Consider the following 15,120-nt stretch of genomic DNA (forward strand, 5'->3'; position numbering starts at 1 on the left):
AGGAGGATCACTGTGAGTTTAAGGCCACACTGAGACTACACAATGAATTCCAGGTCAGCCTGGGTTAGAGCCAGACCCTACCTCAAAAAACAAAACAACAAAAACAAAGAAACAAACAAGGGGCTGAAGAGATGGCTTAGCGGTTAAGGTGCTTGCCTGAGAAGCCCAAGAACCCATGTTTGACTCTCTAAATCCCATGTAAGCCAGATGCAAATGGTGATGCAAGTGTCTGGAGTTCAATTACAGTAGCTATTCTCTCTCATAAAACAAACGAATGAATGAATGAAAAAACAAACAAGGGTTGGAGAGATGGCTTAGCAGTTAAGGTGCTTGCCTATAAAGCTGAAGAACCCATATTCGAATCCCCAGGTCCCACGTTAGTCAGACATACAAGGTGACACAAGTGCAAAGATCGCCCAAGTGTACGAGGTGGTGAAAGCATCTGAAGTTCTGTTGCAGTGACTAAGGCCCTGGTGTGCCAATTCTCTCTCATTAAAAAATTTTTTTGTAGTAAGTAAGGCTAGAGAAGTGGCTTGGCTTAGCAGTTCTGGAGCTTGCCTGTGAACCCAGGTTCAATTCCCCAGAACCCACATAAGCCACATGCACAGGGTGGTGTATGCATCTGGTTCATTTGGAGAGGCTGGAGGACCTGGTGCACCCATTCTCTCTTCATCTTTCTCTCTCTCTCTCTCTCTCTCTCTCTCTCAAATAAATAGAAATATTTAGTTAAAAAAAAAATGGTTGGGCTGGGGAAATGGCTCAATGGATAAAGCGTTTGCCTGCAATGTCTAAGGACCCTGGTTCAATTCCTCAGGACCCATGTAAGCCAGATGCACAAGGGGTCGCACACATCTGGAGTTTGTTTGTAGTGGCTAGAGGCCCTGGCATGCTCATTCTCTTTCTATCTGCTTCCTTCTCTCTCTCAAATAAATAAATGAATAAAGCATTTTTAAAAATTTGGTAAATTAATCAGTGTTTGTCTTCTACACACCAATATGGAAAACTAAGGTGGTTTTGTCAGAAAGATCACTACTTTGTTTTTCTAGAGTTTGATGCAATCCAAACTGACCTTGAACTCCTGATTCTCCTGTCTCCACCTACTAAGTATTGGGATTAAAGGCATATGATACAATGCCTGGTTAGCTATTATTTTTGCTTGTGTTTACATGCATGGGCAATGTGGTATATATACATGGACCCTTGTGGTATCCTATGTGCTCAACATCGGCTAAGGTGGCTTGCCTGCAGAGACTGAAAGGGAACATTGGGTGAACCACTTTATCACTCTCCTGCCTGGTCTTTTTTGATCCAGAGTGTACTTTTACAAATACCAGAGCTTGCAGCACTCTGAAGATTCCCAGGTCTGTGCTCCCCTGAGGAACTGGGGTTAAAGTACACATAGTCATGCCCAGCTATTTTATTTAGGTCTAGTGAGCATGGCAGTCTCAAGAACCCTCAGGCCCTCATTCTTGCACAAGGAACACACTCAACCATTCAGTCATCTCTCCAGCTGTAGAGTTCACTTTTTTTTTTTTTTTTGAGGTAGGGTCTCACTCTGACCCAGGCTGACCTTGAATTCACTATATAGTGTCAGGGAGGCCACAAACTCATGGCGATCTTCCTATCTCTGCCTTTTGAATGTTGGAATTAAAGGCATGCACCACCACACCCAGCTAAAGTTCACTTCTGATGGATTGACAATTTGGATTTCTAAGGGATGAGATTCTGTGCTGCAAATTTTGCCAAGTAACACTGCTCCTGGTGGATCTGCCTTTGGTTTGCAGGCTCCCTGTAACAGAACCAATCCCTGCATGTACTACCTCTCCATGTCGGTAGTGTCCAGAGCCCGGATGCCATCAGCTAGAGGTTTGTCAGGGTCAGCAGAGATTTGCTCGTACTGGTAAGCCTGCATCTTCTCAAATAGCCGCGTAAGGTTCTCTTTGCGGATTCTCAGCTGGGTCCACTAGGGCAGGGCAGGCAGGGTAAGGCAGGAGTAAGCACTGGTAATCAGTACTGAAAACCCAATTCAACCCTGCTCCCCTTTATTAGAACACCTGATGGGGTAACTTGGCAATTCTGGGTTGCATTTGTAGTATCCTGATAATGGCGGTGCCCAACCCAATCCTCAGCTACTTGTGGGACTTACCTTTTCATCCCATTGCCACACCCTCCACAGATCATTGATGTGCAACTCAGGTTCCACATACTCCTTTCGGTAGAAGGCAATAAAAGGCACCTAAGATGTCAAAGAAACTGCAGTCATTTAAAAGAAAGATTTGCAAGTGTCTTCTCTGTCAGATACAGTTATGATTTCTTGGGCAAGTATTTGAGGAAATTCAACAATCAGAAGAGTGGCCTCCCCATCTGGTCCATCTAGAGCAGTGTTCTCCCCAGTGGAGAAGATAATGCTGGAGAAAAGACAGCTGGTCCCTCTTGGGTTAAGGGGCTACTTGTAAAGACGAATAAGGGGGCTCACTGCCTGGTTCATCCTCTAATTGAATTTCTAGCCAGTTTACTACTAGAGCTCAAGGTACTACCTCGAAATGTTGATTGCGCATGAAGCCCAGGGCCTCTTTGATCTTCTGAATTGTGCTGGGCCCTTTTCGACTGAAGCTGCTGGTTGGTTGCCCTCGGTCTAGGTAATCACAGCTTTCCTATAGTAGAAGAAAAGGGAGAAGAAAATACCCAACAAATCACTATTACCTGCTTCATCTTGCCACTTATAATAGTTTCATGAACAGACGACCTTGTCTAAAGAAACAGAAAAATCTCTTATATACACATACCCTTTCCCAGATACAGAAGCATGGTTCAGGGAAGGAATGGCTTCCTATTTTAATAAAGTGGCTTCTGGTGCATATCAAAACTTTTGAATACCTGTAGAGAAATGGTCGGTGTGGCAAAGGCATTTCTATAGATCCAGTCAGCTTCTTCTTCTAGTTCATCATCTTCAGCACCCTTGACTGGGATGGAGCGGAGCTGCAGTGAAGAAGAGACTGGTTTTATTTGTATCCTACTTTGGAAACACACTCAGACAGAAACATGTATTCCTCAGGTACGTATCTTACTATCCAGCAATGTCATCTGACATAAAGTTAAGTTTCCACATTTGCTAAAGAATGCTATCTCATAGCATTGGGATGTAACTCAGTGGCAGAATGCTTCTAGGTTCACTTCCCAGCACCAACCAACCAATCAATCAATCAAACAAACAAACAAGAATTGAGGCTGGGGAAATGGCTCAGTGGTTAAAGGCGTAAAGCCTGCCCGCCCAGGTTCAATCACCTACTACCCATGTAAAGCCCAATGTATAGAGAGGTACAGGCATCTAGAGTTTGTTTGCAGCAACAAGAGGCCCGGCCCTGATGTGCCATTTATTTCTTTCTCACACACACACACACACTCTCTCAAATAAAAAATAAAAATGCTTGGGGGAGGGGAGAAGGCTATCCCAAAGCTGTGCCTGGTGATGCAGATCTATAATCTCAGGAGACTTAGTGATGGGGAGGAGGATCACAAGTTCAAGGTCAATTTAGTGTAACTTAGTGATACCTTGTTTTAAAAACAATGTGAAGAGTGCCATTTCAACATAGGCTAGAGAAATGGCTCAGTGGCTGAGGTACTTGCCTGTAAAGCCTAACAACCAGAATTTGATTTCTCAGTATGCTTATAAAGCCAAATACACAAAGTTGTGCATATGTCTGGAGATCATGTGCAGTGGCTAGAGGCCCTGGTGCACCCATTCTCTCTGCTTGCAAATAAATAATTTAAAGAGAAAAAAAAAGAAAATGCCATTTCAAGAAAGGCTCAGTGGTTAAAAATACTTGCTTTGTTGCTGGGGTTCATTTCTCCAGTACCCATGTAAAGTCAAATACAAATAGTGCACATGTATCACAAGTTCATTTGCAGTGGCCAGAGTCTCTAGCCCACCCATACACTAGGTTTCTCTCTCCTTCTGTCTGCAAACAAATTAAAAAGTATTTTTTTAGATTGCCATCTCAACCATAGCACAGAGTTATGGTCTATATTCCCTATACATGATGGGCTCTCTGGACCTAGGTCAGATGGTTATGAGACTGTTTCTTGGCTACAAGGTGATAACGAAGCAACAAAAGGCAGAGGTCACCGGTTTCTTACCTGGAACCTCTCAGGCAAGTCAGTGGCTCGGATTTCGTTGTCCTGGTCTGTGAGGTGGCTGCTTTCCAGTTCACTGGGCTCATACATCTCAAAGATGCTTCTGCGGCTCACACGTTTCTTCGTGGTCTTTTTGGGACGTACTCGGATTTCACCCTCGGCCTCATCATCCTCATACTCATACTCTTCCTCCAATTCTTCATCATACTCATTGTATTTTTCAAATTCGTCATAGTCAAAGTCCACGCCGAAGATCTCTTGGGCTTCTTGAAGGGCTCTTTGGGTAAGAATAAGAGACAGTTGACTTGGGATTGTGTAAGAGGAGAAACTCAGCGCCTGTTCAGGTCCTATGCATACTTCATGGGACTAAGGCAGCAATAAGAAAAATAGTAGCCGGGCGTGGTGGCGCACGCCTTTAATCCCAGCACTCGGGAGGCAGAGGTAGGAGGATTGCCATGAGTTCAAGGCCACCCTGAGATGACAGAGTTAATTCCAGGTCAGCTTGGACCAGAGTGAGACCCTACCTCAGGGAAAAAAAAAAAAAAAAAAAAAAAATAGTAAGAGAACCATATTTACCGTGGAATACAGGTGTACTGAGAAGATATTTTTAGGTAAAGGGCAAACTATTGCTTACCAGGGGTTTTCAGGAACATCTTTTGCACCTGCCAGTAGTAGGAATCAAATAGTAACAGGATAGTGGTTCCATCTTCTGCCAAGACCTCACAGTATTTCCTTAACAAAACCCTTTACTTAAACTTCCAAGCTTGGGCTGGAGAGATGGCTTGGCTGTTAAGCACTTGCCTGTGAAGCCTAAGGACCCCAGTTCGAGGCTCGATTCCCCAGGACCCACATTAGCCAGATGTACAAGGGACACATGCGTCTTGAGTTTGTTGGCAGTGGTAGGAGGCCCTGGCACGCTCATTCTCTCTCTCTCCCTGCCACTCTCAAATAAATAAATAAAAATGAACCAAAAAAAAACCAAAAACTTCCAAGCTTAGGCGCTGCCACCTTTCCTCCCCACAAAACTTTATACTATACTTGATCTTCATCAAAAGGCTTGAAGAGCAATATATAAACAAATCAACATGGAGCTGCAGGCAGAAGAGGGAAGCTGGATCCCTGCCTATGCATGATTCTACCCTAATCTCTTAAAGGCTAAGAATATATAGAGCTCTCAGGGCTTGCATGGGCAATTGAACATTGCTGCCTAATAGAGGCAATCTGAGGTATAGAAGCAAAATGGCTGAGAGCTGGGGACATTCCACTTTTGGCAGAGGCCTCACATCTTCCTGAGTGACCGTATTCAATGCCTTCATTACCACCCTGTAGTACCAGACTCTACTCACGCATCCGTGTATCCAGGAAGCTTTTTTCGCCACTTGGGTTTTTTCAGAGGCTGTCCATCGTCATCCACAATGAAGTCGTCAATATCTAAGTAGGGAAGGAACAGGTTAGTGCTCAGTCAGGGGCCTGGCTTGAAGGCCTTTAGTCCTGCTATTGAGACAAATAGGTAGGTTCCCAAAAGGGAACTGCCTTGTACCAAACGTGAAGTGCTATAACTGAAGAGTGATTCTCACACAATTCTTAGGGCTCGAAAATTCAACACACATCCAAACATTGGTTTCCCTGCTTAATACCTGACTCCTCATCATCTTCCTCTTCTTCCTCTGGAGGAGCCATGGGGGCCTCCACAGCTTCCTGTCCTTCTTCCCCTTCCCCATCCTGGAAGATTTCCTCTGCGATAGCCTCTTTTTCGTGTTCTTCCTTGCCATATTCCTCTTCATCATCATCTTCATCATCTGACATTTTTTTGACACGCCGGTACTTTTGCTAGTAGCAAGAAAAGTAGCCTTATCAGGAGACGTCTAGTATAAGGATGTGTGTACTCCAGTCTCAATCCCCTCCTCCCACAATTACATTAGTGAAGAGGGATTGGAAAGATTGTACTGAGGCCTTGAAAGTGAGGTTTTCTTTAAGAGATCCCACACCTAGATGGGGGTGCAAATCGAGGCTCCACAACATGACGACATGGAACATCAGCATTTTCCCCAATGTCCCTACATTGTGGAGATGTATCCTCTTATTTATAAGAGCTTTCTCCTTCAAGCTCAGGGACAAAGATAAAGAAAATACTTACTCCTCTTTTGACTTTAACACCCAGATTCTCTTCAATGAGGTCAAAATCATCATCCTCCAGGCGGTCATCAAAAGATGCTGAAGAAAACAAAGTGTTACGCATGGTGGTAGGGAGGTTTCTTTCCCACTATAACTCTCACCCAAATTCATCTGACCTGGGGGATAGGCTACTCACTGCGTTTTCTCTTCTTGTGGCCAACATCATCCTCAGAATCACCAGAGTCACTGCCTTCATCCTCCTCCCCTTCCTCTTCATCATCATCATCATTGATAAAGCCTTTCAAGTTGCCTTGCTCATCCTGATCATCTAGGTTCTCCTCCTCCTCTTCATCTGAAAATATAAGTGTCTGAGGCAATGTAGACTGGGGAACAGGTTGGGGGTGGGGTAGGGATAGTTACTTCAATTGTCCATCTGCCCTGAACCTAATGACCCAAGTTTGAGTTAACTTTTCTGCCTTATGTAAAGGCATTTTACATGGCTACTGATTTGGGACTGCAGGATGTAGAAAGGACAGTTTCTTTTCCACAATTACCATCTGTCCTTAGGAAAGATAATCTTCCCAGCTACTGCCTCCTCAAGTTATTACTACAAGTCTTCCAGCTGGCAGTAACTCATTCTGTTCAGTTATCAAACACATGTGCTGTAGTGCTTCCTTTCTCCTCTTGCTAAAATTTACACCTTTCCCTTTCCTTTCAAACTTATTTCATAATTCTACTCTGCTGCTAATGTTAAAGGTTGGGACTGGCCAGAGACATAGTAAACTGGGTGCATAAACACTGCTAGAGCTAAAAGTGGGTAACATTACAAAGGATTTATTAACTGTCCTGAGCCACTAATGTAAACTCTAGTTGCATCTTTGTTTTTTTCTTCCTAGTTCTAGGTACTGTGCTAGACACACAGCGGACAGATGTTCTAAATATTTTCTTTTTTAAAAAAAATGTATTTTAATTTATTTGGGAAGAAGAAAGAGGAAGGGAGAAAAAGAGAGATAATGGATGCGTCAGGGCCTCCAGCCACTGCAAACGACCTCTGGACACATGCATCTGGCTTACATGGGTCCTGGGGAATCAAACCGGGATCCTTTGGCTTTGCAGGCAAACACCTTAAATGCTAAGCCATCTCTCCAGCCCCTAAGTATTTTCTAAGAATGCCTGGATGTTCTCAAGCTGGTACTTCATGTTGTTAGGTGTTCTGTGCTCAGCCCTTTCATAGCAAGAACCCAACTACACAAAGCGTAGGAAAAATGGGGAGATGCTAGAGTCTGTGATCTGCTCACCATCATCTTCCTCCTCCACAAACTTCTTGGTGACTCGAGGCACTACTTCGCCTTCATCATTGTATTCTTCCTCTGACTCCTCAGCCTCGCTTTCCACAAAATCAGACATTGCTAAAGCTTCTCACAGCCTTCTTGAAGAGGACTAGAGAAAAAGGGAGTTAGGAGGGAAAAATGAGACATAGGATTTTATAGAGGGTTCTTAAGCCTTCCTACAAAAGCCTTTTAGCTATTTGCCTTGACTCTACCCACTTAATCACTGCCACTTGGTAAGAATCAGATGGCTGGGGATGAGACTATGGGGTGGCTCAGTGATAGAGCACTTGCCTAGCATGCAAGAAGCCTTGGATTTGATCTCCAGAACTGGAAGACTATTAGATGACTTCATGTTTTCCATTTCTCAGTTCTTCTAGAGTTGCACACCTAATGTATATACATATTTTTATTTATTTATTTATTTATTTGAGAGCGACAGACACAGAGAGAAAGACAGATAGAGGGAGAGAGAGAGAATGGGCACGCCAGGGCTTCCAGCCTCTGCAAACGAACTCCAGACGCGTGCGCCCCCTTGTGCATCTGGCTAACGTGGGACCTGGGGAACCGAGCCTTGAACCGGGGTCCTTAGGCTTCACAGGCAAGCGCTTGACCGCTAAGCCATCTCTCCAGCACCTAATGTATATTTTTAAAAATGGCAATCAAGGGTAAAGTGTGTGTGTGGGGGGGAGGGTGGGAATTACCATGGGATATTTTTTTATAATCATGGAAAATGCTAATAAAAATTTTAAAAAAAGAAAAAAAGAAAAAAAATGGCAATCAGCCGGGCATGGTGGCACACGCCTTTAATCCCAGCACTTGGGAGGCAGAGATAGGAGGATCACTGTGAGTTCAAGGCTACCCTGAGACTACATAGTCAATTCCAGGTCAGCCTGGGCTAGAGTGAGACCCTACCTCAAAAAATAAAACAAACAAACAAAGAAAGCAAAATTAAACCCGGGCGTGGTGGCGCACACCTTTAATCCCAGCACTTGGGAGGCAGAGGGAGGAGGATCATTGTGAGTTTGAGGCTACCCTGAGACTACATAGTGAATTCCAGGTCAGCCTGGACTAGAGTGTAAATTTACCTTGAAAAACAAACAAAAAAGTGGTACATGCATATGGAATTTGTTTTAAGTGGCTAGAGGCCCTGACATACCTATTTTCTCTCTTTCAAATAAATAATAAAAAGAAAAAACTCAAGCCCAGGCCAGTGGCACACACATTTAATCCTAGCACTTGGAAGACAGAGGTAGGAGGATCCCCATGAGTTTGAGGCCACCCTTAGACTACATAGTGAGTTCCAGGTCAGCCTGAGCTAGAGTAAGACCCTACCTCAAAAAAAAAAAAAAAAAAGCCAGGTGCTTGGGAAACCCTACTTGAAAAAAAAAAAAAAAAAAAAAAAAAAAAAAAAAAAAAGCCAGGTGCTTGGGAAACCCTACTTGAAAAAAAAAAAAAAAAACAAAAAACACCCAAATAAACTTATTTAGTGAGTATCTAACACATGCCAAATATGTCCAAGACATAACCTTGCTAAAAGAACCAGGAAGGAGCCAGGCATGGTGGCGCACACCTTTAATCCCAGCACTTGGGAGGCAGAAGTAGGAGGATTGCCACGAGTTTGAGGCTACCCTGACATGACACAGTGAATTCCAGGTCAGCCTGAGCTTGTATGAGACCCCACCTTGAAAAACCAAATAAATAAATAAAATGGGCTGGAGAGATGGCTTAGCGGTTAAGCGCTTGCCTGTGAAGCCTAAGGACCCCGGTTCAAGGCTTGATTCCCCAGGACCCACGTTAGCCAGATGCACAAAGGAGCACACACTTCTGGAGTTTGATTTGCAGTGGCTGGAGGCCCTGGCATGCCCATTCTCTCTATCTCCCTCTTCTCTCTCTGTCTGTTGCTCTCAAATAAATAAAAAAATGTAAAAATAAATAAATAAAATAACCAGGAAGGTACCCATATCTTTACCTCTGAGAAGGTAAATTTAATTATACCACTATGTCAAGGATGGGCAGGATACAATATATAGCCAGAAGATCCAGTAGACAAAGTGGGCCAAGAACTTAACATGTAGTAGATAATGTCCTTAGGCCAATGACAAGGCATGGTAAAGGTAACAGAACATGAGGGAGGAAGGGTTTGCTCAAGCAGAGCATGAAAGCCATGGAAAGCCACTGGGGTTTTATGTAGAGAAATTAAAAGACCAGACTTAATAGGATCTTGCTACATGGAAAATAAAGTGGAAGCATGGGTGGTGGCACACGTCTTTAATCCCAGCACTCGGGAGGCAAAGGTAGGAGGATTACCGTGAGTTCAAGGCCACCTTGAGACTACATAGTGAATTCCAGGTCAGCCTGGGCTAGCGTGAAGCCCTATCTCAAAAAAAAAAAAAACAGAATAAATAAAGAAATTGGAGAGAGTTAAGTGGAAACAGAGAAAATAGGGAACTATTGTGGTAATCCAGAGAGACTATAATGGCTTACAGTACGAGATAACAGTGAAGATGGGAAGCAGGTCGGTTTAAAATATATTTTGGAGGTAAAAGTTACAGCATTTACTGAAAGACTGGGGAAGAGAGAGAATTAAAAAAAAGTTAGGGCTTTGGCAACTACGTGGATGAGTAACCTTTTTTTAAAATTATTTATTTATTTATTTGAGAGTGACAGATACAGAGAGAAAGACAGATAGAGGAAGAGAGAGAGAATGGGCGTGCCAGGGCTTCCAGTCTCTGCAAACGAACTCCAGATGCGTGCGCCCCCTTGTGCATCTGGCTAATGTGGGACCTGGGGAACCGAGCTTCGAACCGGGGTCCTCAGGCTTCACAGGCAAGCGCTTAATCACTAAGCCATCTCTCCAGCCCGAGGGAACCTTTTTTTTTTTAATTTTTTTTTTGTTCATTTTTATTTATTTACTTGAGAGTGACAGAAAGAGAAAGAGGCAGATAGATAGATAGAGAGAGAGAGAGAGAGAGAGAGAGAGAGAGAGAATGGGCGCGCCAGGGCTTCCAGCCACTGCAAACGAACTCCAGACGCGTGCGCCCCCTTGTGCATCTGGCTAACGTGGGTCCTGGGGAATCGAGCTTCGAACCGGGGTCCTTAGGCTTCACAGGCAAGCGCTTAACCGCTAAGCCATCTCTCCAGCCCCGAGGGAACCTTTTAATGAGACTGGGAATACTGCATATGCAATCAAAGAACCCATGAGATTTTTTTTTTTTTTTTTTTTGCTGTTGTTGTTACATTTGCTTTGGGGTACCTAAGAGATATCCACATGGATATATGTATCTGTGTGAATGTGTTTTGAGGTCAGTATCACTAGACCAGGCTGATCTGGAACTCATCTCTGCCTCCCAGAGTGCAGGGATGGATAATAGGTGTGAGTCACCATCGAGCTTCAAATGGAGATGATGATTTTAAACAGGCATTCTAACATTGTGATTCTGGAGTACAGAAAAAGGTCTCAGCATAGACTTAAACTTGAGAGTTCACAGCTTTCAGAGGTTAAATAAAATTCCATAGAAACTATCACCTAGCCAGGGGTGGTAGTGCACAGCTTCCCAACACTCAGAAGGCAGAGGTAGGAGGATCGCTGAGAATTTGAGGCCAGACTGAGACTACATAGTGAATTCCAGGTCAGTCTGGAAGAGAGAGATCCTACCTTTAAAAAAAAAAAAAAAAAAAAGGTAGCCAGGCATGATGATGCATGCTCTTAATCCCAGCAATAGGGACTAGGGAGTCAGAGGTAGGAGGATTGCTGTAAGTTCGAGGCCACCCTGAGACCACATAGGGAACTCCAGGTCAGCCTGAGCCAGAGTGAGACCCTACCTTGAAAAAAAGAAAGGGGGGGGGGGGTGCCTGGAGAGATAGCTTAGTGGTTAAAGGCACTTGCCTGCAAAGCTAAAGGACCAAGATTTAATTCCTCAGAACCGACATGCGCCAGATACATGAGTCTGGAATTAATCTGCAATGGGCAGAGACCCTGGCACACCCATTCTTTCTCTCGATCTGCCTCTCTGTCTATCTTTCTCTAAAATAAATAATAAATGTTTTTTTTTTTAACTTTAAAAAAGAAACGAAACTGGATCACCTAAAGGAAGCACACATAGGACTTGGGATAACATTGAACATTAGGAAGGCAGGATAAGTAACTAGTAAAAAGAAGTATAAGAAAGGTTGAGGAAGGAGGATCACAAGTTCCAGGCCAGCTTGGGCTATACAATAAGACCCTGAATTCAAAATAACAGACAAGACAAGACAGCCTTAAAAGGAATAGCCAGCTAAATAAAAGAAATTCAAAAGTGAAGTGTTAGCTAGGCTAACACTAGGCTGAGCTAGGGATGTTGCTTAGTTGATAGAGTCTTTGCCTAGTCTGGATTTGGTCCCCAGTAATGTATACACAGGTGTGTGGTATGGCACACCTGAAATCCAGCAACCAGGAGACAAAGACAGGCAGATCAGAAATTCAAGATCATCCTCTGCTACATAGCCAGTTCAGGAACAACATTGGATACCTGAGACACAATCTCAAAGAAATAATAATAATGAATTCACAAAAGGATGAGAGCCAGACATGGTGGTGCACACCTTTAATCCCAGCATTCAGGAGGCAGAGGTAGGAGGGTCACTGTGGGTTCAGTGCCAACCTGAGAATACTGAATTCCAGGTAAGCCTGGACTAGAATGAGACCCTACCTCGAAAAATTGAAGGGGGTGGGGGAGGGAAAGATAAGTGCAGAGGAGACAGTTCAGTTGGTATAGCACTTCTACACAAGCACAAGGGCCTAAATTTGGATCCCCACAACTCATGTAAAATTCTGAGCACAGCAATGGTGCATAATATAATCCAGGAAGCAGAGACCGGATGATTCCTAGGGTATGCTGTCTAGTTAAGACTAGACTAGAGCCAGGTGTGGTAGCACACACCTTTAATCCCAGCACTCAGGAGGCAGAAGTAGGAGGGTTGCTGTGAGTTCCAGGCCATCCTGAGACTCCATAGTGCATTCCAGGTCAGCCTGGGCTAGAGTGAAACCCTACCTCGGAAAACAAAACAAAACAAAAAGGATGGAAGAGATGGCTTTGTAGTTAAGTGTGCTTCCTGAGCAAGCATGAGGACCGGAGACCACTTGAGTTTCAATCACTAACGCTAGTGTAAGCAGCTAGTCTCACACACACAACTAGGCAGAGCCATACACATCTGTAACACCAGTCCTATGGGGAGTAAAGACCAGAGAATTACTGGGGCTTGTGAAAGGCAGCAAACTCTGAAATCTATAAGACTCAGTCTCAAGGAACAATGGGTTGAATGAGTAAGGCCTCCACCACAGGCACAAGCAAGGAGTGCAACATCAGTGTGTGTGTGTGTGTGTGTGCGCGCACACACACACACACACACACACACACACACACACACAGTGTTAGGATAATGAAACCAAGCTTGGTAATACACACCTGAGGACACTAACAGCAGAAACTGATCATTCTGGGTCAGTCTAGGCCACATGTCTGGAAAGATAATGGCTGGAGGTGCATATGAGGGAAACCATAAAATAGGGAACAGTTTCATGAGCAAATATGATTTATGCTGAGATCAGGAATATGGAAGCAGTGGGCATGGTGGCATATGCCTTTAATTCCAGTAGCTGGGAGGCAAAGGTTGGAGGATCACCATGAGTTCAAGGCCACCCTGAGACAACACAGTGAATTCCAGGTCGGCCTGGAATAGAGGGAGACCCTACCTTGAAAAAAAACATTAAAAATGGGTGGGTGTCAGGTGTGGTAGCCCACACTTTTAATCCCAGCACTTGGGAGGCAGAGGTAGAAGGACTGCAACGAGTTTAACCACACCCTGAGAGTGCATAGTGACCTGGGTTAGGAGACCCTACCTTGAAAAACAAAAACAAACAAACAAAATAAAAGGGGTTTAAGGTAGGGTCTGAAGAGATGGTTTAGTGGTTAAGGACCTTCACTGAGAAGCCAAAGGACCCAGGTTCAATTCCCCAGTTCCCACATAAAGCCATACAGATGCACAAGGTGCTGCATGTGTCTGGAATTCGTTTGCAGTGGCTGAAGGCCCTTGCATGGCCACTCTCTCTCAAAATTTTTCTTTTAAAAAAGAGGGGAGCTGCAGACATGGCTTAGTGGTTCAGCACTTGCCTGTGAAGTCCAAGGACCCTGGTTCGAGGCTCAATTCCCCAGGACTCACATATGCCAGATGCACAAAGGGGCACATGCGTCTGGAGTTCTTTGCAATGGCTGGAGGCCCTGGCATGCCCATTCTCTCTCTCTCTGCCTCTTTCTGTCTGTCATTCTCAAATAAATAAATAAAAATAAACAAAAAAAGAATGTGGAAGCAGAGCAAATCTTTAGGATGCAATTAATTCCTAGATGAAATTAAAACTATTACAAGTACTGGCAGTATGCTAAGCTAATTTAATAGCTACATAAGCCAACCAAATAAAATAAATTTGTGATGGTGGGGCAATAGTCATGGAAATGGATCTTAAATTAACAGCTGAAGAGAGAGCTGTTTTAGTTTTTCGAGGTAGGGTTTCACTCTTGTCCAGCTGACCTGGAATTCACTATGTAGTCTCAGGGTGGCCTTGAACTCACAGTGATCCTCTTACCTCTGCCTTCCGAGTGCTGGAATTGAGAGCTGTTTTTCTTTCTGACAAGGTCTCCCAACATAAACCACATTTAACACTCATGATCAATGGGCTCCTGGCTCAGACTCCCCACTGCTGCAATCATGCTTTTGTATATAAAACATCAAAAATTTACAAACTGTCGGGTGTGGTGGTACACGCCTTTAATCCCACCACTTGGGAGGCAATGGTAAGAGGATTGCCGTGAGTTCGAGGCCACCCTGAGACTACACAGTTAATTCCAGGTCAGCCTGGGTCAGAATGAGACCCTACCTCGAAAAAAAAAAAAATTACCAACTGGTAATTTCAGATATACAGTAGAATTAAAACCTTATCAAGCTGGGCGTGGTGGTATATGCCTCTAATCGCAGCACTTGGGAGACAGAGGCCAAAGGATTACTGTGAGCTCGAGGTCAGCCTGAGACTACATAGTGAATTCCAGGTCATCCTGAGCTAGAGACCCTACCTTGAAAAAACAAAAACAAACAAACAAACAAAAAAAACTTTATCAAATTATTATTATTATTTTTTTTGAGGCAGGACGGTCTCATTCAAGCCCAGGTTGACCTGGAATTCACTCTGTAGTCCAGGGTAGCCTTGAACTCACAGTGATCCTTCCACCTCAGCCTCTCCAATGCTGTGATTAGAAGTATGCACCACCAAGGCCAGGTCATTAATATGTTTCTTAATCTACCAAAGTTTAATACTTCCTTGCTACCTCTGATATTACATTGGATTTCCACAGAGCTATTAATATCAAGCTGCTTGGTAAAGGAAAATTAGCATCACTTCTTGCTATAACCCAGAGGAATGAACAGCTCCAGCCACTTCAAACTGAGTACGCGGAGAACATGGCAGAAACTACAAGATAAAGTTGATTTAACAACTCCTTCTGCTGTCTAC

General features: G+C 43.9%; 1 protein-coding gene across 2 annotated transcripts in view; it reads right to left on the reverse strand.

Moving 5' to 3' along the window:
- The window catches only part of Supt6h (SPT6 homolog, histone chaperone and transcription elongation factor), a 39,600-nt gene that overhangs the window by 23,735 nt on the left and 745 nt on the right, over positions 1 to 15,120 (reverse strand). For both annotated transcript variants that reach the window (XM_004664615.2, XM_045157980.1), the window contains exons 2-11: positions 7,548 to 7,689; positions 6,446 to 6,601; positions 6,272 to 6,348; positions 5,772 to 5,964; positions 5,481 to 5,565; positions 4,138 to 4,411; positions 2,878 to 2,979; positions 2,538 to 2,654; positions 2,147 to 2,236; positions 1,821 to 1,963 (exon numbers count right to left, since the gene is read on the reverse strand). In XM_004664615.2, coding sequence (XP_004664672.1) covers positions 1,821 to 1,963; positions 2,147 to 2,236; positions 2,538 to 2,654; positions 2,878 to 2,979; positions 4,138 to 4,411; positions 5,481 to 5,565; positions 5,772 to 5,964; positions 6,272 to 6,348; positions 6,446 to 6,601; positions 7,548 to 7,656 — 1,346 coding nt within the window. In that variant the 5' untranslated portion in view covers positions 7,657 to 7,689. The remainder of the gene's footprint in view (positions 1 to 1,820; positions 1,964 to 2,146; positions 2,237 to 2,537; positions 2,655 to 2,877; positions 2,980 to 4,137; positions 4,412 to 5,480; positions 5,566 to 5,771; positions 5,965 to 6,271; positions 6,349 to 6,445; positions 6,602 to 7,547; positions 7,690 to 15,120) is intronic.

The sequence above is a fragment of the Jaculus jaculus genome, chromosome 9, assembly GCF_020740685.1.
Source record: "Jaculus jaculus isolate mJacJac1 chromosome 9, mJacJac1.mat.Y.cur, whole genome shotgun sequence".
Lineage (NCBI taxonomy): Eukaryota > Metazoa > Chordata > Mammalia > Rodentia > Dipodidae > Jaculus > Jaculus jaculus.